This window comes from Chiloscyllium punctatum, chromosome 11 (genome assembly GCF_047496795.1).
Source record: "Chiloscyllium punctatum isolate Juve2018m chromosome 11, sChiPun1.3, whole genome shotgun sequence".
Lineage (NCBI taxonomy): Eukaryota > Metazoa > Chordata > Chondrichthyes > Orectolobiformes > Hemiscylliidae > Chiloscyllium > Chiloscyllium punctatum.
The window spans coordinates 32,388,432-32,411,608 of NC_092749.1; the positions used below are offsets into that span (position 1 = coordinate 32,388,432).

A 23,177-nucleotide genomic window follows, 5' to 3' on the forward strand; every position below is an offset into this window, starting at 1 on the left:
TGAATTTACTTTAAACGCTGAGAAAAAGCAGAGATAACTTTCACTGGCTGGTTTGCTGAACTACCACTTTACTGTCAATATGTTAGACACTTCCTTTAACATCTATCACACAGAAGGGTCATATTTGTTTGTGTTTGATTCCACAGGGCTAGTTATTACAGAAAGGGTGGTCGTGCCATGCTCCCAGTGAAATGGATGCCACCAGAGGCCTTCATGGAAGGAATATTTACTTCAAAAACAGATACTTGGTATGTGTGTTTGAGCGCATGGTTCCTGAAAAAAAAGAGTAAAAGGAAAGGTTAAGGTAACAACTGAATTAACTTACCTCAGGTTAGTAACTTTAACAAGCTTTACTGTGCTGACAGCTTAATCACAGACCCACAACTGACAAAGGAAAAAGAAAGATTTTCCAATAGTTTCTACAGAGTAGCAGTCCATTATAAGCACGGTCCTTTCACCATGCTCATTATATGAAATGCATCACATTTCAGCAATCTCTACCCATTCCTAGAAAGCAAGCGCACTACAGCTCAGATTAATTTGGGTCTCAGTTGGTAATCTCAGTCAACCACAATAAACTACATTAAAATAATGCCTTTAGTTCAAAGAACTGTCCCAAGGTACTTCACAGGTACATGAAGGGAACAGGTACTGAGCTGAAGGGGGAAGGGTGTCCAAGAGAGGCAAGTATGCAGTGGTTTTAAAAGGAAGGAATTGCAGAGAGTGGGACCAAGACAACTGAAGTAATGACTATGGAATATTAGGCAAAAGAAAAGGGAATGCACAAGGGGATAGAATCTTCAGAATTGACTGTTGTGGAACTGTTTCTAGCTCGTGTAGGGTAAAGAGGTACGATGAACTAGGGTCAGGAGGGGTTGAAAGTCAAAGAAAACAGTTGAGTAAAGTACAAAGGAAGCAAAACAACGGAGGCCCTAGAAGAGTATAGAAAATGCAGGGGGAGCTCAAGAAAGCAATTATGTGAGCAAAGAGGTGATATGGGAAAACAGGGGAAGGCAAGGTTATGGAGAATCCCAAAATATTCTTCAAGTATATCAAGCGAAAGAGAATAACAAGTGATAGAGTAGGGCCGATTAGTGATCAAGGGGCAATCAGTGCTTTAAACTGGATGATATTGGTAGAGTGTTAAAGAGCACTTCACATCTTCACTTCACTTTACTCTGGAGATGGAGGATTCAAGGATGTGGACAGTGAAGCTCTTGAGCAAATTGATGTGATAAGCAAGGAGGGAAGGGAGGTTTTGGTGGATTTAAAAGTGGATGAATCCCCAGGTCCAGGTGAATTGTACCCCAGGCTTTCGTGTGAGATGTTGTACCCAGGCACTGAATTAAATTTGCAAACTAACTTTGGCCATGGGGGACCTGGAAGACAGCTAATATGGTTTCACTTTACAAGACCAGGGAACTATAGACCAGTGAGGCTAACGTCACTGGTAGAACAACAATTGGAAAGAATAGTGAGGGAGAAATTAATCTCCATTTCGAGAGGCAAGGTTTGATCAGGGGTGGTCAGCATGGTTTTGTCAGGGGACGTCATGTCTAAAAAACCTGGTGGAATTTTTCAACAAGGTGACCAAGTATTTGAATGAGGCAAGGGCAAGTGATGTAGTTTATATGGATTTTAGCAAGGCCTTTGACAAGGTGCAACATGGGAAACTGACAAAGCAGCTCACAGGATCCAGGGTAACTTCGTCAGTTGGATTTGAAATTGGCTCAGGGACAGGAGACAGAAAGTAGTTTTATGGGGCTGTTTGTGTGACTGGTGCCCAGTGTATAGTGGCATACCACAGGAATCAATGCTGGGTGCCTTATTGTTTGTGATCGTCATAAACAATGTAGATGAGAATGTGGGGGAGACAATAAATAAGTTTGTGAATGACACAAATATTGGGCAGATGGTTCCCAGTGAGGAAGAAGGTGTTAGGCTACAGGAGGATATAAACGGTCAGAAGGGCAGGTCAATGGCAGATGGAATTTAACCCTGATAACTGTAAAGTGATGGCACTTTGGAAGAAGTTACAAGACAAGGGAGTACTCAATGACTGGCAACCCACTAGGAAGCTCAGAGAAACAGAGATCTTGGGGTGCTTATGCACAGATCCCTGAAGGTAGCAGGCCGGGTTAAGAAGGCAGTTAACAAGTTATTAGTCAAGGCAAGGGAGCAGGGAAGTCATGCTGGAGCTACACAGAGCTTTACTTAGGCCACAGTTGGAGTACTGTGTGCAGTTCTGATCACCACATTATAGGAAGGATGTGAATGTACTGGAGAGTGTGCAAAGGAGATGTACTGGGATGTTGCCTGGAATGGAGCATCTCAACAATGAAGAAAGGCTGGATAACCTCAGAGGAACAGAGAAAGTTGAGGGAAAGACTTGAGGGAGGTGTATAAAATTATGATGGAGTTGGACAAAGTGAATAGAATTTTTCTGCGCCCCTTAGTTGAAGGGGCAATAATAAGGCAGCATCATTTTAAAGTGAAAGCAGGCAGTTAGAGTGGATTTCGGGGAAATCTTCTTCACCCAGAGGTCAATATGTGTCTGGGTTACACTGCCTAGGAGGTTAGTTGAAGTGGGCAACTTCACAACCTTTAAAAAATACTTTAATGAGGATGTGAGTGGCATAACATTCGAGGCTATGGGCCTGGTGTGGGAAAGTGGGACAAGTGTAGGAGGTAGTGCTTATTTAGCAATACAGACTGGATGGGTCAATTGGGGTCTTCTGCATTGTCTGATTCTATGATTCTATGAAAGCTCGAAAAGACAGCTTGTCTATAGCAAAATGAAATTCCACTGCTGCAGCTGAAACTCCATTTAATGCTGATACTGGGAACTTATTCCTTCGGACTGAACATCACCATCTTAAAAAGCACAAAAGTGCCCTTGAAAAATTCACAGGTTCACATGAAAGGGAAACAGAATACGAGCAATAAAAATACATTTGATTTGAATGGAATTAGATTTAGTCCAGGACTCCCCTCCCTGCGATAGCCCCGAATCTGGGACTCCCCTCCCTGCAACAGACCCTAGTCCAGGACTCCGCTCCCCAAGACACCCCATAGTCTGGGTGTCCCCTCCCCATGACACCCCCTAGTCTGGGACTCCCCTCCCCGTGACAGTCCCTAGTCTGGGACTCCCCTCCCCGTGACACCCCCTAGTCTGGGACTCCCCTCCCTGCGACAGTCCCTAGTCTGGGACTCCGCACCCCACAACATCCCATAATCTGGGCCTCCCCTCTTCCTGACACTCCCGAGTCTGGGACTACCCTCCCCATGACACCCCCTAGTCTGGGACTCCCCTCCCCATGACAGTACCTAGTCTGGGACTCCCCTCCCCACAACACCCCATAGTCTGGGACTCCCCTCCCCACAACACCCCATAGTCTGGGACTCCCCTCACCATGACTGTCCCTAGTCTGGGAGTCCCCTTGCCATGACACCCCCTAGTCTGCGACTCCCCTCCTTGTGACACCCCCTAGTCAGGGACTCCACTCCCTGTGACACCCCCTACTCTCGGCCTCCCCTCCCCGTGACACCCCTAGTCTGGGTCTCCCTTCCATGTGACACCCCCTAGTCTGCGACTCCCCTCCCTGTGACACTACCTAGTCTGGGATTCCCCTCCCCGTGACACCCTCCAGTCTGGGACTCCCCTCCCCGTGACAGACCCTAGTCTGGGATTCCCCTCCCCGTGACACCCCCCCCTAGTCTGGGACTCCCCTCCCTGTGACAGACCCTAGTCTGGGGCTCGCTTCCCTGTGACACGCCCTAGTCTGGGAGTCCCCCCCCCGTGACACCCCCTAGTCTGGGACTCCCCTCCCTGTGACACGCCCTAGTCTGGGAGTTCCCCCCCCCCCCCCCCCCGTGACACCCCCTAGTCTGGGACCCCCCTCCCCATGACTCCACTTGGCTGGGAGCCAACTCTCCATAACACCCCCTAGTCTGGGACCCCCCTCCCCATAACACTCCCTAGTCTGGGATGCCCCTCCCCGTGACACTCCCTAGTCTGGGAGTCCCCTCCACGTGACACCCCCTAGTCTGGGACCCCGCTCCTCGTAACCGTCCCTAGTCTGGGACGCCCCTCCCCGTAACATCCTCTAGTCCGGGACTCCCCTTCCCGTCACACCCCTAGTCTGGGACTTGCCTCCCTGTGACACCCCCTAGTCTGGGACTCCCTTCCCCGTGACATCCCCTAGTCTGGGACTCCCCTCCCCACGACACTCTCTAGTCTGGGACTCCCCTCCCCGTGACAGACCCTAGTCTGGGACTCCCCTCTCCATGACACTCCCGAGTCTGGGACTCCCCTCCCCATGACACCCCCTAGTCTGGGACTCCCCTCCCCATGACAGTCCCTAGTCTGGGACTCTCCTCCCTGTGACACCCCCCAGTCAGGGACTCCCCTCCCTGTGACACCCCCTAGACGGAGACTCCCCTCCCCGTGACACCTCCTAGTCTGGGTCTCCCCTCCCCATGCCTCCACTTGGCTGGGAGCCAACTCTCCATGATACCCCCTAGTCTGGGACACCCCTCCCCGTAACATCCTCTAGTCCGGGACTCCCCTTCCCGTCACACCCCTAGTCTGGGACTTGCCTCCCTGTGACACCCCCTAGTCTGGGACTCCCTTCCCCGTGACATCCCCTAGTCTGGGACTCCCCTCCCCACGACACTCTCTAGTCTGGGACTCCCCTCCCCGTGACAGACCCTAGTCTGGGACTCCCCTCTCCATGACACTCCCGAGTCTGGGACTCCCCTCCCCATGACACCCCCTAGTCTGGGACTCCCCTCCCCATGACAGTCCCTAGTCTGGGACTCTCCTCCCTGTGACACCCCCCAGTCAGGGACTCCCCTCCCTGTGACACCCCCTAGACGGAGACTCCCCTCCCCGTGACACCTCCTAGTCTGGGTCTCCCCTCCCCATGCCTCCACTTGGCTGGGAGCCAACTCTCCATGATACCCCCTAGTCTGGGACACCCCTCCCCGTAACAACCTCTAGTCTGGGACTCCCCTTCCCGTCACACCCCTAGTCTGGGACTTGCCTCCCTGTGACACCCCCTAGTCTGGGACTCCCCTCCCTGTGACACCCCCGAGTCTGGGACTCCCCGCCCTGTCACACCCTCTAGTCTGGGACTTGCCTCCCTGTGACACACCCTAGTCTGCGACTCCACTCCCCATGACACCACCTAGTCTGGGACTCCCATCCGCACGACACGCTCGTCTGGGACTCCCCTCCCCGTGACACTCCCCCATCTGGAATCCACTCCCCACGATACCCCCTAGTCTGGGACTCCACTCCCCACGACAGTCCCTAGTCTGGGACTCCCATCCGCACGACACGCCCTTGTCTGGGACTCCACTCCCCGTGACACTCCCCCATCTGGAATCCTCTCCCCACAATACCCCCTAGTCTGGGACTCCACTCCCCACGACAGTCCCTAGTCTGGGTCTCCCCTCCCCACGACACCCCCAGGGCTGGGACTCCCATCCCTGTGACACCCCCTAGTCTGACATCCCCTCCCCACGACACCCCCTAATCTTGGATTCCACTCCCCATGACACCCCCTAGTCTGGGACTCCCCTTTCCATGAGACCCGTAGTCTGGGACTCCCCTCCCCACAACAACCGCCAGTCTGGGACTCCCCTCCCCATGACACTCCCTAGTCTGGGACTCCCCTCCCCATGACAGCCCCATGTCTGGGACTGCCATCCCGGTGACACCCCCTAGTTTGGGACTCCCCACCCCGTGACACCCCCTAGTCTAGGACTCCTCGCCTCGTGACACCCCCTAGTCTGGGACTCGCCTCCCTGCGACACAACCTAGTCTAGGACTCCCCTCCCTGGGACACCCACGAGTCTGGGACTCTTCTCCCCACTATACCCCCTAGTCTTGGACTCCTCTCCCCGTGACAACACTTGGCTGGGACCCCCCTCCCCATGACACCCCCCAGTCTGGGACTCCCCTCCCTGTGACAGTCACTAGTCTGGGACGCCCCTCCCCATGACACCCTCTAGTCTGGGACTCCCCTCCCTGTGACACGCCCTAGTCTGGGACTCCCCTCCCCACACCGGCCTCTCGTCCGTCTCAAAATTGATTTTTAGTTAGTACCTTTTGGTTCCCAAACGTATCTTTTTTCATATCAGCTGGTGTTTTTAAATTAAGATTATTTGTAATTTAATAGATCTGTCCTATATATTCATTGCGATGTCTTTTTAAATTCATTTTTGCTCCATGGTAAGGGGCGAACCCTTATTTACTGTTAGCATTTATCGGGAAGAGTCAAATGCCTGAAGATTGATGGGGATGGTATTGTGAACGCATGGTGTGCACTTCTCACAGAGGCAAGGAAATCTCTTGCTTGACCAATTGTATTCTCACCTGCTAGTGGATCAGTGCCTCATGAGACAATGTAAAGGAGGGTGGAAACCGGTTAATTTATGTAAATTATGATCAAGAATTAAAATGGAGGACTTTAACTTGGTGACACAACTTGGAACAGGCTGAGATTTGCTGTTTCTTTGCAGGTCCTTTGGAGTGTTACTGTGGGAAATCTTTTCACTTGGGTACATGCCGTATCCCAGCAAGAGTAACCAGGAAGTACTGGAATTTGTCACAAGTGGTGGTCGAATGGATCCACCCAAAAACTGCCCTGGTCCTGTGTACGTAAATTACTATCAAATTGTTATGCATCTGTTCCCCTAGAAATTCTATCTCGGTATGTCAGGTTGTTTGAGTCTGTGCGGTCGTTTGATCTTCTCTCAGCGTTAATGACATTTCACTGCAATTAGAACATAGAACAGCACAGCACAGGAATAGGCCAATTAAAGCATATTGTCAGAGATTAGAAAGAACTTTCCAGACAGCTTTGAGCCCTTAATGACAGGGGAAAATCTGTGGCCGTTCCCAACCAGGTTTTGAGCCCCACCTCTACCTCCCCCCACTTCCTGCCTGGCTACATCTGCAGGTTACCCCTACTAGGTGTCCTGGCTGCGGAGGTAATTTTTAAAGTTTACAAGTTAAAAATTTTGGAGAGGTAGCACCTCTACCTAGAGGCGCAGCCCTCTCTGTCATTCTGGGAGAGACAGCCCTCTGCTTTTGCAGTGCTGGAGAATGTCCTAGTGGACATCTCCCTTTGAGAGCTCCTGCTCACTGTTCTCAAGCAGACACTAAGCTCACCCTCTAGCCACTACTTGGTCATTCAATGCTGCGTGTTTTTTCTCGCACTGTGCAGCATATTGAACCCTACTTCACCCTGACACTGGGGGTCATGACGTACACAAACATGACCCCAACCTTCCCATTACTGGTCACTTTAACACGGTGTTCCTCTTGCATGCCCACTGGTCTGTCCTCGGCATGTTGCAGTGTTGCAGTCAATCACAGCACAAACTGGAGGAACAGCATCTCATCTTCAGACTAGGCACCTTACAACCTTCTGGACTCAATATTGAGCTCAATACCTTCAGGTTTCTGAACTCACTCCCATTTCTTCCCTTTCTTTTAGCTTTGCTTGTTGCATTCTCTGTCACTCTTCTCCCCTCCCCCTCCCCATCCCTGTTCTTTTCAGTCCAGAGACAGAAAAACCACAAATGCTGGAATCCAAGGCAGACAGGCAGGAGTCTGGAAGAACACAGCAAGCCAGGCAGCATCAGGAGGTGCAGAAGTTGACATTTTGGGTATAAAAGGGTTACACGCAAACATCGAATTCTTCACGTCCTGATGCTGCCTGGCCTCCTGCCTGTTCTTTCCAGTCTGTCAGTTAGACACACCATTGTTCTGCCATGCTCACATTTCGATCACTTAATCTGAACTATCAACATCCTTTCTCCCCCAGCACTCCACAACCCCCACACCCCCACTACAGCATAAATGTCCTCTCTCCACATCAGCTCATTAGTTTGCTTTCTCTCCATGGATGCTGCCTGTGATTTCCTGTGAGTCCTGATGAAGGGTTACACCTGAAACATTGACTTCTCCACCTCCCGATGCTGCCTGGCCTTCTGTGTTCTCCCAGCCTCCTGTCTATCTGCCTGTGATTTCCAACATCTTTTGTTTTCAGGAGAAATTCCTACCCCTCGTCTCAGTAATTAATCAGAGTTGAAAACTTATTTATTAAAAGTATCTAACTTGACTCAAGCATAAAAGGGTTGATTGTATATACTGGTTAGATATTTAAACTTGGTATATAACCACGCTCAGTCATATCAACTCCAAGAATTAGCACATTTTCATCCAACAAGTATTTTAAGCAACATTTGTGTTTCTGAAGTCCATTCCAAAATAAGAAAAAGTGACAAACAAGAGAAATGAAATCACTTTTGCTTTAACTACTGAGAATAAGTAATCTTGGAATATTTTATTGTTATCTTGATATGTCACATGAGAATGAAGGAGTAATTAGAGAGTCTGGGATCCAGTTTAATAAGTAATCTACGTGTCCTCATCACACCCACAGCATTGACAGGGCTAATGGTGCACAGATAGACAACATTTCACATTAACTAACTCTTTGTAATTAAGGGGAATTTGCAAGCTGATTTATATATTTGTTCCTGTAGTGGTTATATTGGGAACTCTTTAAGAATGAAATGCATAATTAACATGTCAAAGTATAGCTGTGTTTGTGTCCACAGATCTAACTTTGAAGTGTTATAGTATTGTCCTCTACTCTTTAATTTGTCAGTAGCCCCATTCAAGTAACTTTAATGTAGGGCTGCCACCTTTTCCCAAGTCCAAACTTGACAAGGGCAGGATGGGGCAAGGGAGAGGGCGGGCTTGTGGTTTCAGCTTTGAGTCTTCCTTTGTTACTGGTGAAAGTTCTTGCAAACCTTAATGTCTGTTGCTTCCACAAATGCTGTTGTAGGTGATTCTTAAAAAAAGATTATGCCCAGTAATCCATTACTGCTGCTTGAAGGGTCAATCTGAAAATGCCTCTTAAAGAAGGAACTGGGCAGTGGCAATAGCTATTCCCACAAATCACTTCATGCCACATTTTAAAAAAACAATACAGCTTCCATAAGGCACTATGTTGTCACAGGCCACTAAGGTGGAATGAGGCAATCTTACTTTGGGCTTAAGTTTGTTACAGCGTATACTGGTGACACATCAGACTATTGAGATTCACATCAATAGTTACGTTTCTTTTTGTAACACATATTTGAAAAATAAAGCCCTTCAGTGGAAGTCATCACAATACTAAAAGGAAAAATATATGAACTACTAACTGAACAAATATTAATAGATACCACTCACTTCTTAATAGATACCACTCACTTCTTCCTACTTTAACTCTTAATATTTCAGGTATCGAATAATGACTCAGTGTTGGCAGCACCAGCCTGAAGACAGACCTAACTTTGCAACAATATTGGAAAGAATTGATTATTGCACACAGGTAACCTTTATGGGTATACGTGATTTTTCTCAGGTGAGGTTACATTTATCTAGGATTTTGGAGTCCACCAGCTCTAAGATTGGCATACTTTGAGGATAATGTGATGATCTAATCAACCAAGACTTCCAGAACTGTTCCACTAAGGATCTTTATAGGGGGCAAAAATGGGAGTTCATGAAATTTAAGATAAGTTGTTTATGTGATTATTATTCAGCTAGATGAAAGGAAATGGGGGGAAAGATCATTATCAAAATCAATAGTTCCAGTTCATAATTCATACTTCCAACTTATAGAGAAGAATTCCGATTGTACTAACACTCTGATGAAATTATAATATAGAGACACAGAAAGAATTCAAAAGAAAATCAGATCATACCGTAAATATTAGAGAAGTGAAAAGTGCTAATTCATTAAATTCATATCTATTTCTTTAGTATGAAAAGGGAGTTCTGTTTTTTTTCTCAAATTGTGAAGTGGAGAAACCTTAAACTTGCTTTTGAGTTGCACACAAAGCTGCCCATCTAGCATTTATTCATTACATTCATGGGTTGACCAGAGGCTGTTAGTGTAGGACTGGAGAGACATAGAAGGTTCAGAGCAGCAGGAGGTTATTTGCTTGTGAGTTCACATTCAAAAGTTGTAGTGGTGGGACTTGAACTAATAGGTCCTGATTTGCACCAATAAGTAGTGTGAGCATTTCTCTCTTGCAGCAAAAGCACTGGATGAAGTTGAGACATTCAGGCACTAAACCCAGCATTTTTCATTTTCACAGGGGTAGGATTGGGGGGGGGTGGTCCATTGTTTATACATGCACAACTGCTAGAGGGAAGTAGCTGCTTAAATGACCAGCTAACTTCACTAATTCAGATTTTGGAGACCCTGGTATCTGGAAGTTGGAGTACGGGGATCAGATCAGAACATGTTTGTTCACAATGCGTTTCTTTTGGTTAGCCCTAGTCCCAGAATACCTTGGAGGTGAGAGTCAGAACTCCTTTGGAGGTGGGTGTCAAGAATCCTTTACGGTTGGAATTTGGCATCAATTTTAGAATGGGACATTACATGTGCTTTGGGGCAGCTAACTGGATAAACGTTTGCGTGAAAGTTACATGAATGCTGAGAAGTGTCCAACATGTCAGCAAGTGACAGCAAGTTTCAACCCGCCAAAACAATGTCAACCAGTTCCAAAATATATGTTTATGAATCAGGGTGCATTTCTCAATGGAGTGTTTCCTGCAATATAGAAATTTAATTTTGTTTTTTTTCTGCTATGTGCATATGTCCCTCAATGAGTTGACTTGGTAAGCTGCAGGGGGGAAAGGGCATTGGGCAAAACTAGACATGAAATTGGCAAAGGGGTATAAGGGGTGAATGGAAGAGCACGGAAAGAGGGGTGCAGGATGGTGAGCAGATAGAATACTTCCTATTTTAGACTTTAGTTTAAATTTTGATCATGATACTGGAACTCCAACAGGCCTTCCTCAGGACCTGGCAGCTTCTGAGGTGTTTCCTGAGTCACCCAGCCAAATCTGTAAACTAACTTGGACTGAAAATCGATTTGCAGGCAAATGTTTTTACATAAGAATATAAGAACTGGGAGCAGGAGTAGGCCATCTGGCTAGTTGAGCCTGCTCCACCATTCAATAGGATCATGGCTGACATTTTCATGGACTCAGCTCCACGCACCCACCTGCTCATCATAACCCTTAGTTCCTTTGCTGTCCAAAAATCTATCCATCTTTGCTGTAAAAACTTTCAACGAGGTTGACTCAATTGCTCCATTGGGCAATGAATTCCATACATTCACAATCCTTTTGGTGAAGAAGTTTCTCCTCAACTCAAAGGTTTGGTCACAGAACCAAGATCTCTCCTAATCCCACACACTTGACCTCGGAATGAATATCAGAGGCAGAGCCTCATAACCAATTGACAACAGTCAAAAGAAACAGAGGGGAGGGAGTAAGCATGAAGACGTTCATTTTTTAAATCAAAAGGCCAGATAATTAAACAGCCAAGAACCAAGAAACTACTTTGAGGAACAATGCTTCAAAACAGGAGGGAGATCAAAGCCATTTAACCAAGTGGGAATACGATCCCGCACGACAGAATAGGTGGATGCACCCCTTTTGATTATGTCCAACTGGTGCACATCCAGTGTCATTGCTCATAGATTGATGTCATTTTAACCTGATTCCTTCCAACCAGTGAGAGACAACAATACTCAGATGGTACCATTTTGAAGAGAGTAATATTCATTAAATAAGATGATTTGGAGATGCCGGTGTTAGACTGGGGTGTACAAAATTAAAAATCACACAACACCAGGTTATAGTCCAACAGGTTTAATTGGAAGCACACTAGCTTTCGGAGCGACACTCCTTCATCAGGTCGTTGTAGAGCGACGCTCCGAAAGCTAGTGCTTCCAATTAAACCTGTTGGACTATAACCTGGTGTTGTGTGATGTTTAACTTAAGTAAAATGAGCATCATGGTTGTTGGGATAGTCAGAAAGGAGAAAATAGGATGTTTAATAAACTGAAAAAAATTATAGACACCTCTAAGTAACACTTAATATTTTAGATAATTTTCCTTTCTGAAGGTGGTACTGAGAGTATGACCCCTTGGGTAGCTTCTAATGGAGGAACCTTTAACAAACATCTAACTGTCGAATTCTTTTGCTCATCTGGGAAACAGGGCCTGATTGCTCATTTTACCAAGAGCTCCACTTATGTTACGGTGTGCTTTGTGGGGGTGTATTTAAGTCACAGGTTTGCCGTGCGACCTGAGAGCCAGTCTTTAATAATGTTTTATTTGTGCTTTATCCTAGGATCCTGATGTAATAAACACTTCCTTGCCTGTAGAATATGGGCCTCCAGCAGAAGAAGAAGGAAATGTTCCCGTGCGCCCAGATGATCCTGACGGACTAGCGCCTCTTTTAGTTTCACCAGCACAAGAAACCGAGAGCCAAGGAGCATCCACTGATCTCGCCCTGCCACCCCAGCGTCCAACCAACCTCTGCCTTGGTGAACATCGGGTCAAATTTGTTCCCAACGATTCTGCCGTTGTACATACCGGAGGGCCAGCTGAGGATGGGTCTCATATCAACAAGACGTACTCACAAATGAACAACTCTTCTGCTTTGCAACAAGGTAGGGGCTCCCGGAAAAAACCTACCAACCTCTGGAACCCTACATATGGGTCATGGTTCACAGAAAAACCTATCGTGCAAAACAACAATACTTTGACTGACAACAGACCACCAGAAAGGGAAGATTCTGGTTTCCATGCCAGTGGCAGTTCTTCTACTACCATCCCAAATTCCAGGCCACAGGCCTCTGCTGTTGTATTAGAACCTTCTTCTCTTGTCGCCAATACATTGGATGTGCCTCTATTCCGCCTGCAGCATTTTCCTTGTGGGAATGTGAGTTATGCATTCCAGCAGCAGCAGCAGCAGCAACAACAGGGATTGTCTCTGGAAGCTCCGTCTGTTTGTGCTACTCGTAAAGAAGATTACAACTCACATATTAGTAAAGGTTTACCTGCTCAGCAGGACCCACGTGTTCACCCGGTTGCCAATATACCCACTTGGGACTCAGGACTCTCTCTCGCAGAGGATGTAAATGTCACTATACTGTAAATAAGCAAAACAAACAGGTGGTTCTACTTGAACAAGTATCACACCAACCAAACTAAAAAGCAGCAGCAAGTACTGTTTGGCATACAGGACTAGAGCAGAGTTTTTATTTTAAGCTGAAAATATGGTGAGAACCACATGTGAATGTGAGGTAAACTCAGTGCTGTTAATGCATGTGAAGATATCAGGCCCATGTACAGGTAATCCAGGGCTGAGGTCACAAATATACAAAAGCCACTGCAACACCAACTGAGATAATTTAGAATTTTACAGTAACTTTTCAACTATGATAGTGTTTTTGAGTAAAGATTCCACAACAGACAACGTGTACTGCATCAAGTTCTCCACTTGTATTTTTTTTCTGGATTGTGCAGCGGTCTCTTACTTGCCATGTCACTATGTCCCTTTGCTCACTAGCACAATCAAGTTGCTCCAAGGTAGAGAGATGATTAAGTTTGAAAACTGAGGAGGATCGTTAGGATCTTAAAAGAACAATCTCGCATTTATACAACACCTTTCACAATCTCAGTATTTCAATGTGTCTCAAAGTACTTCCACTACTTTTTGTCATTTATATAAATGATTTGGATGTGAGCATAAGAGATAAAGTTAGTAAGTTTGCAGATGACTCCAAAATTGGAGGTGTAGTGGACAGCGAAGGAGGTTACCTCATTACAACGGGATCTTGATCAGATGGGCCAATGGGCTGAGGAGTGGTAGATGAAGTTTAATGTAGATAAATGCAAGATGCTGCATTTTAGGAAAGCAAATCTTAGCATGTCTTATACATTAAATGGTAAGGTCCTAGGGAGCGTTGCTGAACAAAGAGATCTTGGAGTGCAAGTTCATAGCTCCTTGAAAGTGGAGTTGCAGGTAGATAGAATTGTGAAGAAAGTATTTGGTATGCTTTCCTTTATTGGTCAGAGTATTGAGTACATGGAGGTCATGTTGCGGCTGTACAGGACATTGGTTTGGCCACTTTTGGAATATTGCGTGCAATTCTGGTCTCCTTCCTATCAGAAAGATGTTGTGAAACTTGAAAGGGTTCAGAATAGATTTACAAGGATGTTGCCACAGTTGGAGGATCTGAGCTACAGGGAGAGGCTGAACAGGCTGGGGCTGTTTTCCCTGGAGCGTCAGAGGCTGAGAGGTGACCTTGTAGAGGTTTATAAAATCATGAGGGGCGTGGATAGGGTAAATAGACAAGGTCTTTTCCCTGGGTTGGGGGAGTCCAGAACTAAAGGACGTAGGTTTAGGATGAGAGGGGAAAGATTATAAAAGAGACCTAAGGGGCAACCTTTTCACACAGAGGGTGGTACGTGTATGGAATGAGCTGCCAGAGGATGTGGTGGAAGCTCGTACAATTGCAACATTTAAAAGGCATCTGGATGGGTATATGAATAGGAAGGGTTTGGAGGGATATGGGCCAGGTGCTGGCAGGTGTAACTAGATTGGGTTGGGATATCTGGTCGGCATGGACGGGTTGGACTGAAGGGTCTGTTTCCATGCTGTACATCTCTATGACTCTACTTTATAGTCAATTGAATAATTTTGCAAACAAGCTGCTGTCATAATGTAGCAGACTAATGTGAGAAGTTCTTTATACAAAATCAAAGAGAGAGCAAAGAAATTCAATACTTTCTAAATTATGGTACAATCTCACTCATCGCTTATCTCTGCTACTGATCGCACTTAACTGTAGGGATCAGTGAATGATAACTTAATCTGCACACAGGTACCAGGCACTCTCACACTGGTGACAGTTTTCAGGAGTACATCCGACCCCAAGGTGTTCTTACATAGGGTGGTGGGTGCCTGGCCTTGGATTGTGTTCCATTCCCCTCCAACTCACCAGGAAACCAGTAAATGACATCCCCTCAGCTTCCATAAGACATAGGAGTGGAAGTAAGGCCATTTGGCCCATTGAGCCCACTCCGCCATTCAATCATGGCTGATGGGCATTTCAACTCCACTTACCCACATTCTCCCAGTAGCCCTTAATTCCTTGTGACATCAAGAATTTATCAATCTCTGCCTTGAAGACACTTAGCATCCCAGCCTCCACTGCACTCTGTGGCAATGAATTCCACAGGCCCACCACTCTCTGGCTAAAGAAATGTCTCCGCATTTCTGTTCTGAATTGACCCCCTCTAATTCTAAGGCTGTGTCCAAGGGTCCTAGTCTCCTCACCTAAAGGAAACTATTTCCTAGCGTCCACCCTTTCCAAGCCATGTATTATCTTGTAAGTTTCTATTAGATCTCCCCTTAATTTTCTAAACTCCAAAGAATACAATCCCAGGATCCTCAGCCGTTCCTCATATGTTAGACCTACCATTCCAGGGATCATCCTTGTGAATCTCCGCTGGATGCGCTCCGGTGCCAGTATGTCCTTCCTGAGGTGTGGGGACCAAAACTGGACACAGTACTCCAAATGGGGCCTAACCAGAGGTTTATAAAGTCTCAGTAGCACAACAGTGCTTTGATATTCCAACCCTCTTGAGATAAATGACAACATTGCATTCGCTTTCTTAATCACGGATTCAACCTGCATGTTTACCTTTAGAGAATCCTCGACTAGCACTCCCAGATCCCTTTGTACTTTGGCTTTATGAATTTTCTCACTGTTTAGAAAGTAGTTCATGCTTGGATTCTTTTTTTCCCTTTATAAGTGGGCATATATTCATTTAAGCTAAAATTGATTTTAATCTTCAGGGTCTGTACCTCTTTTTGGCAGAGAACCCCAAGGTGGTCCCATAGATATCCCACAAGGAGTCCAGTATAATTACGCTGACTACAAATATTGATCTTCTTCAAGACTAAGGTTGTAACAACTCCCAATGTATGGAAGTCTCAACTTCAGCCTCAAACCATGACCTTCCAAACTTCATTGGTCTGAAAAGGGCAGCTGGACATTCTAACTCTTACAAATTCAAATGGAAAATTTGACCGGTATCTGCTGCATCTAGATTCAAGCTTATATTCTGGACCTTCTGCAGATTCCCACCTGCTCACTCAAGTTTCCAATGGTGGTCCACTGGAAAAATAAAACAAAGCATTACAGTCACAGCCTACAGGAAAGGTAAAAGCCATTTGGTAGTATCAAACATTCTTGTAGTTAGCCCATCATGTAAGATCTTATGAGACCATTCATTCATCATTTCCATTCCAAAATCCATTTCTCTCCAATTCCTGCTAAATTGGGAACTGTCTAAATTCTCTTTAAACTCTTTACCAAGCAATATTTTCAACAAGCCAACACCTGTAAAAAAAAGTATGTAGACACAATGATTCCAGAAGCCAAAGTTAATGTATAGTGAAATTAAAATGAGTTGAAGGGCAAGGGATGTACCCATAATGTTGTATAAAGTAGAGCTTTGAGATAGCTGAGGAGCCCCCTTTGCAACCCAATTTGCCTACAAATGCAGTGTATGGCAAAAGAAAATAAAAAAAACATTAAACACAACAAAGCACTAAATATGTAAAAAGTGTGTTTATTTTTCAGTTTGTCCATATCTTAAAAACTCTGCAATCTTTTTCTGCTTAACATTCCAACTTTGGATGAGTTTACTACAGTCTGTTGTGTTGTCAGTGCAGTCAGTCATGTTGTCTGTGTTTTTGTCCTGTAGTGTGAGATGTCAGGGCATCTCTACTGCCTTGAAACAGACTGGCATTTATTGCATTAATCAGGGTCATTAGCTCCTACCTCCTCAGGCTCCATTGTTAAAGAACATGTTGCATCTACAGTTCCAGTTGGTTAATGTACAGTATCATCTATCTCAATGTCATTTTCCATAGCTGTTTCTGCTGGAATTTCTTCACCAGCCTTCTGAAGATGAGCCAAAAAAGCTTCAAGGATTGGGTGACTTCATCCTATACCTCTTCAACCTTGCTGTCTTGTGCAGTTGTAACCTGTTTAAATCCAGTGCAGTTCAATCTGTTGGCAATTGTTGCTTCCCGTACCATGGGCAGCACAATAGCCATGATTAGCACTTTTGCTTCAGCACACCAGGGACCAGGGTTCGATTCCAGCCTTCAATGATTGTGTGGAGTTTGCACATTCTCACCGTGTCTGTGTGGATTTTCTCTGGATGGTCTCGTTTCATCGCATGTGCAGGTTAGGTGAATTGACCATGCTAAATTGCCAAGAGTGTTAAGGGATGTGTAGGTTAGGTGCATTAGTCAGGGGTAAATGTAGAGTAATGGGGTAGGGGAATGGGTCTGGGTGGGTTACTCTTCAGAGGGTTGGTGTGGACTTGTTGGGCCAAATGACCTGTTTCCATACTGTCGGGATTCTGTTCTATTCCACACCCTCTCATGAACATTGGCCTCTGTAACAGTAGGTGTATTCCTATTCCTTATCAATACCCTTAATAATCCAGTAGTGGGTTTCAGATGCCTAATTACCTCTTGATCCATTGGCTGGAGCTTGGATATGGTTTTGGGAGGCAGGATTGTCAGCTCTCACTCTTGAGGTCAGTGATGCCAGGGTGTGGGATCAGTTGTCTGTAATAATGATAATCTTTCTTTTCTTCCATTGATACATATGGTCATTTTCCCTGATGCATGTCCAAAAGATGCTGGAGGTTTTCCAGGCAATTTTATTGCCTTGTACTGTGGTGATAGTGTCTTAACATTTGAAAAGCAATGCAATGTGGCTTCTTGGACCTTCCTATCACAGAAGGCAGTAGTTTTTCAGTACTATCCATGGTGGCACAGACCTGTGCAGTAATATGTTCATTGCTCCAATTTCCACCATTTCATGTTTTAAACATCAAAGTGTGACCTGGAAAAAAGAGAGTACAACAGTCTGGTTGCATCCATGTTAAAAATGTCTCTTGGTGCACACTCGTTCAGTATGTGGTCTCCATTCTATGACCAATTCTCTGTCATTGCTGTCATGACTCCACAGTCTCACCGCACACTGTGCCTTCTCTTCAGTCAGTCCAGTCATCCATTCCTGCAGGTGAACTCCTTGGCTCAGCTTCTTTTCCAAGGCATTCCCCTTTCCTGCAGGATTGGACCAGAGTTGGGATCATTCTTTTGCTCAAGCCACGTCAGCTGAACCTTTTCAACGTCAGGACAGGCAGCTGTTCTCATCCTCTTCCTTTCTGTGGAGAACGCCTGAATGTCAAAATGTTCCAAGATCTCCACCTTGTGCTTCAAAATGGTTGGCAAACTCAATGGTGGAATTTCCCACCTCTTAGTGACATTCAACTTTTACTTTGCTAAAGTTTTCCATGCACTGGGTTAACTTAACTTTGTCTCCAAATGACAGCATTTTAACTTTCTCACAGGCTTAGCCACACTTTCAGGGTCTGAACCTACATCCAGAGGAGATGTTGATGCCAAATGTTGGCTTGCACTAACCTTTGTGGTTCTGCTCTCTGGAGTGGCTTAATTCTGTTCTAATCACTTGGCACAATCATTTGAGGAGCTTGCTCAAGCCTAGTTAATCCTGAGTTGCCAATCTGAAAACCCTTTTTATCGTAGCATCATTCTAATGGATTTGCTATTCTGCCTGCAGGAACTGGTGGATATCTACAGTACGATTGGAATTTCAGAGTGTCTGAATTTTATTATAATGAGTAATTCTGAAGACTTAGATCATAAATAATGACTGACCAGAAAATAAACTAATTGGGAACTACTTAAATTGGTTTGGTTGTCTCAGCGAGTATACAGCTTTGATTCTGACGAGATAGTAATCTTAATATTTATAACATATTAAATGTGACAATGTTCAATACTCCTCTATATATCTTTTTCCCACATTTAACAACTAAACTTTCATCATGATGATTTCAGTTGTTCTGAATTCTTAATATTCTTTGCTATTTTGGAATAGCATAGGTTTAGGGTGAGAGGGGAAAGATATTAAAGAGACCTACAGGGCAACTTTTTCACACAGAGGGTGATACGTGTATGGAATGAGCTGCCAGAGGAAGTGATGGAGGCGAGTGCAATTGCAACATTTCAGAGGCATTTGGATGGGTATATGAATAGGAAGGGTTTGGAGGGATATGGGCTGGGTGCTGGCAAGTGGGATTAGATTGGGGTGGGATATCTGGTCAGCATGGACGGTTTGGACTGAAGGGTGTTTCCATGCTGTACATCCCTATGACTCTATGACTGTACGCAGTTAGTATTTGAATGTTAAAGTGACTAAACACATAAACTTCATTATTCTTTTTTGTTTGCAAGTCTCCATGCTTCATTATGAAAATCTCAACACTTTGGACTAGTGTCAATTCCATTTCAACCCAATGGGATGTTAGGGATATTTGCCCCTGAAGCATCATACATGAGAAGTATGTAGATGCACAAAATTTTTCAGAATAATTCTCAAATTCTCTGAATAGAGTTTTTCCTGGTGTATTTTGAAAAATGTAATATTTAGAGGCATTTTATTTGCAACATGTTCAGATTAAATATCCTTGATTGTTGCCTTTCCATGTCGATCCCAGTTCAAGTTTGATAAATTAATAACAGAAAATGCTTGAAATTTCAGGTGACATCTGTATAGGGAAACAGAGTTGTGTTCAAGTCAACAGCTGGGATAAGTTAGAAATATTAGTATATTTGGGGTTTAGTGGTCTTCCATGGTACAATACTGTTAGAACACCATTAAGAAACACTGTCCTCAACCTTAACTTGAAGAGTACTCCATCCTCTTTAAATATTGTAGGTCAGGCTCTGGAACCTGATTTACTATTTAAATGTAAGGATTGACAGAAGCTGCATTGGTGGCTTCCTTTGACAAGCAGAGTAAAAGGAGTCCATCAAGGTCAAGTTTTGTTTTCAAGTTACTTTTGGAATCAGGAGCAGTAAAATCAGTGCTTTCCCTCCACAAGTTCTTCTTGTGCCAATGACCACTTATGTCCATCCAGCACGACTGCTTTCATCCACCTATCTGTGATTCAGCCAGGTTCAGGTGAGAGTCTAAACTTGCAGATTTAATTCCAGATGCTTCAGTTTGTGAGTACATAGGTTACTGGCACTGGCATTGGGGATTGGTCATTCCCTACTCCATATTCATTTACGTTTCTGAAGTGAGTAAATTAATTTCATGGCAAAACAAAAATTTAGGGGCCCACAAGCCAGAATTATTTCCACAGATCAACCTCATAATTTTACCCTACTCCCTTCTCCACCAAAAAGTACATCAGTGTGTTGACCTTATTGTAATGTCTGCTTCAATGCCTTTCCTCGATCTATTTTAGTAACATTTAACAAGGAAGATGGAAATCTCACCACCAGCTTTACTGACATTTACAGCAGGTCTCCAAAGTAAAACATCTGTAGCTGTTAGAACAAAAGATTGACTCGAGGGTGACTTTCACTAGGTTGTAACATGATAGCTGCTCTGCTACATATAAGCCCTGAGCCAGATTCAGGTCATTTACAAATAATTTTTGCACAATTTTCTCTGTAATCCCTGAAGTTAAATTTTATCTCACCTATTTATGTTCTCTTCTTCATATTTAACTTGATATAGCAAATGAGACTGGGAATCATGTGTTTGTATCTCAACATCAACTGGTATTTGTATGGGGGGGGTGCGGGCAGGAATGTCTGTACAGAATAAGAATGTATGTACACTGGTTATTGCTTCTTACAGTAATTGTTCTGACTTTATGAAAACATTTGTCTACATATTATTGCACTCTAATCGTTAAGTAATTGTGTCAAGCACTTTGAGATATTTTGATGCTCTGTAAATGCAAATATTCCTTTGCTTAATTCAAGGAAAATCCTGTGAGAGAGTATTAAGTTCATTAAAAAAAATGGATGTTATTTGACAGTCTGACCTTCAGCTGCCTCAGAGAGATCAATCTTTTAGTAACCAGGAAGCCAGCTTTTGACTTGCCAGTCGAAAAAGAATTGCAACTGACCAAAAGAGACCAACAGGTTCACAAAGTTCATGTTCCACCTTGGGTGCAAGAACTACAAGCTCTAGGCAGCTAACAATCTCAAAGAAGGCTCTGATATCGCTAAAGAAATATAGATGTCCATTATGTCTGTTTCCATACTGTTCAGAAATGTTGTGCCATGGTGAAACCGATTCCTTATTGGTTGATGCTGACTGCATGGTCACAAGCTTGAATACTCCATAACTTAGAACATGGTGGTGTTAATGTGCGACCTTTCTGCATAGGGGTCATCAGTTGCAACTCCTCCCTGGTGATCAGTTGGCATTGTAAAGTTACTATTAGATGCATGGCCCTATGATTGTTTCATACCAAGCATAGTTATCAGTTACAATGAATAGGTTTTGAAGTCATGTATTTTAAAAGAGCTGGATGTTAAAATTAAAAAATCAATAAAACCTAGAAATTACAATATTACTGTAAAATGCTCAGTACATTTGTATGACATTTATTTATCAATTAGTTCAATAGAGGTATTAGCCTTTACATTTTAAGAAAGTTGACACCTTTCTTAAAATAGTAGCAGAAGTATCTTGCAGAGTGTGAGCATTGCAAATAGTATTTACTATGCTTAAAAAATAAATAATTAACTTTTCATTTCCTGAGTGGGGAAAATAAACAAATAAATTTTAATTAAATATCTGGGACCAGCAACTTTAAGCAATAGTGTTATCCCATACAGTATCAATGTGTTGAGTACTTTTGCATACAGTTAAATATTATGACATAAAATTGATAAATAATTCATTTAGCTCTTAACATTTTATTTATGGTGTGTGGCTCCTTCAAAATTATGAAGAAGATAAAGATCTACATATTGAAGATAAAATAATTTTCTTGCCACAACTTTAAGTTGGCCTTCACTTGGCAAGCTGCAGTTGTCATAATTTATATCGAGTTGCGGGAAGTTTATCAACAGTTTTTATATTTAATTGGATATCAGCTTAAATACTGGACATGATCGGTTTCTGAAAGATGACGACAACTTATTGTCTTGTATATAATTCCTCAATATGAAAGGTTACACCTGAAATATTAGCATATTCTTCTGTCACATGATATGTCAAATAATCTTATTCTTCCAGAAAACAACTCATGTATTTTCTCAGTAAACTCTGTACTTGGAGACCAGTAGCTAAGGTCTCAGCCGTTATTTCTGATTACCTGCTGTGGACTTATAGTATTTTTAGTACCGCGAGGGATACATTCCAAGACCTATTACAGAAACCCGAAACCACGGATAAGTGTGAACCCATTCGTTTAAAGCGGAAAGGTACCATGCCAGCAGCCTCCTGGTCCCTGGTTCTAGAACATTCCCTATAATACTTTCAGGCCGCAGTAAACCACAGGTAACTGAAACTGCAGTAACTAGACGCATGGACACGGATATAGTTTGGCAAATCATTTGATGTTTTTCCGCAGTATTTGGAATGAGAAGTTTTAAAATATATTTAAAATATATTTGAAAGTATTGAGTTGAATGTGTTTTAAATATTGAAAAGGGAAACATGATACAACGAGAAATGGTATCAATGCTTTTGCTTTTCAGCTCACTAGGACAAATGAACACATGCCAAATTTCAAACAAATGGAATGTGTAAATTGGAACTTTTTTGAATTACTCAGGAGCTTGGGAGTCTATTGTTCATGAACTGAAAACAACAAATTCTGGAGATCACAGCAGGTCAGACAGAATCCATGGAGAGAAAGCAAACTAACATCCCACATCTGGATGACTCTGATGAATATTTCTATCATTTCCATTGCCTTATAAATGTACATAAAGCAAGAACAACATATCAATGGGCAGCAGGTTACTAAATATTTCTAAGACAACAGTTATCTAATGACTGCCAGTGGAATGTGTGTGAACGTCAGCTGAGGAAAGGATTGGGATTCTGAGACTAAATAAACTTCTGATACTCATTGTTTGTGAGGTCTTGAGTTTGAAGCTCTGGGATTCTTAATGACAGAAGGTGTATTGTTAATGCGGCTAAATAGGTTGATTATCAGCCTCTAAATCCTCCCAATATACCTGAGCAGTAGACTACCCTGATGAGCTGTCCAGGAAAGACAATGGCAAAGCACTGCAGTACTTTAACCATACATGTGAACCAATCCAATGGAAGTCCATAGCTCCAAAATAAAGATGAGGGAGAAAAGACAGATAGGCTTGTTGTTTAAACTCACAAATGAAGAACGTGAATTATTTGTTGAGATC

General features: G+C 43.8%; 1 protein-coding gene across 1 annotated transcript in view; it reads left to right on the plus strand.

Annotated features, from left to right (window-relative positions):
• The window catches only part of LOC140482871 (ALK tyrosine kinase receptor-like), a 1,059,465-nt gene extending 1,038,092 nt beyond the window's left edge, over positions 1–21,373 (plus strand). Inside the window, exons 26-29 of the mRNA XM_072580591.1 lie at positions 147–248; positions 6,529–6,663; positions 9,308–9,398; positions 12,222–21,373. Coding sequence (XP_072436692.1) covers positions 147–248; positions 6,529–6,663; positions 9,308–9,398; positions 12,222–13,031 — 1,138 coding nt within the window. The 3' untranslated portion in view covers positions 13,032–21,373. The remainder of the gene's footprint in view (positions 1–146; positions 249–6,528; positions 6,664–9,307; positions 9,399–12,221) is intronic.
• The last annotated feature ends 1,804 nt before the right edge of the window (positions 21,374–23,177 follow it).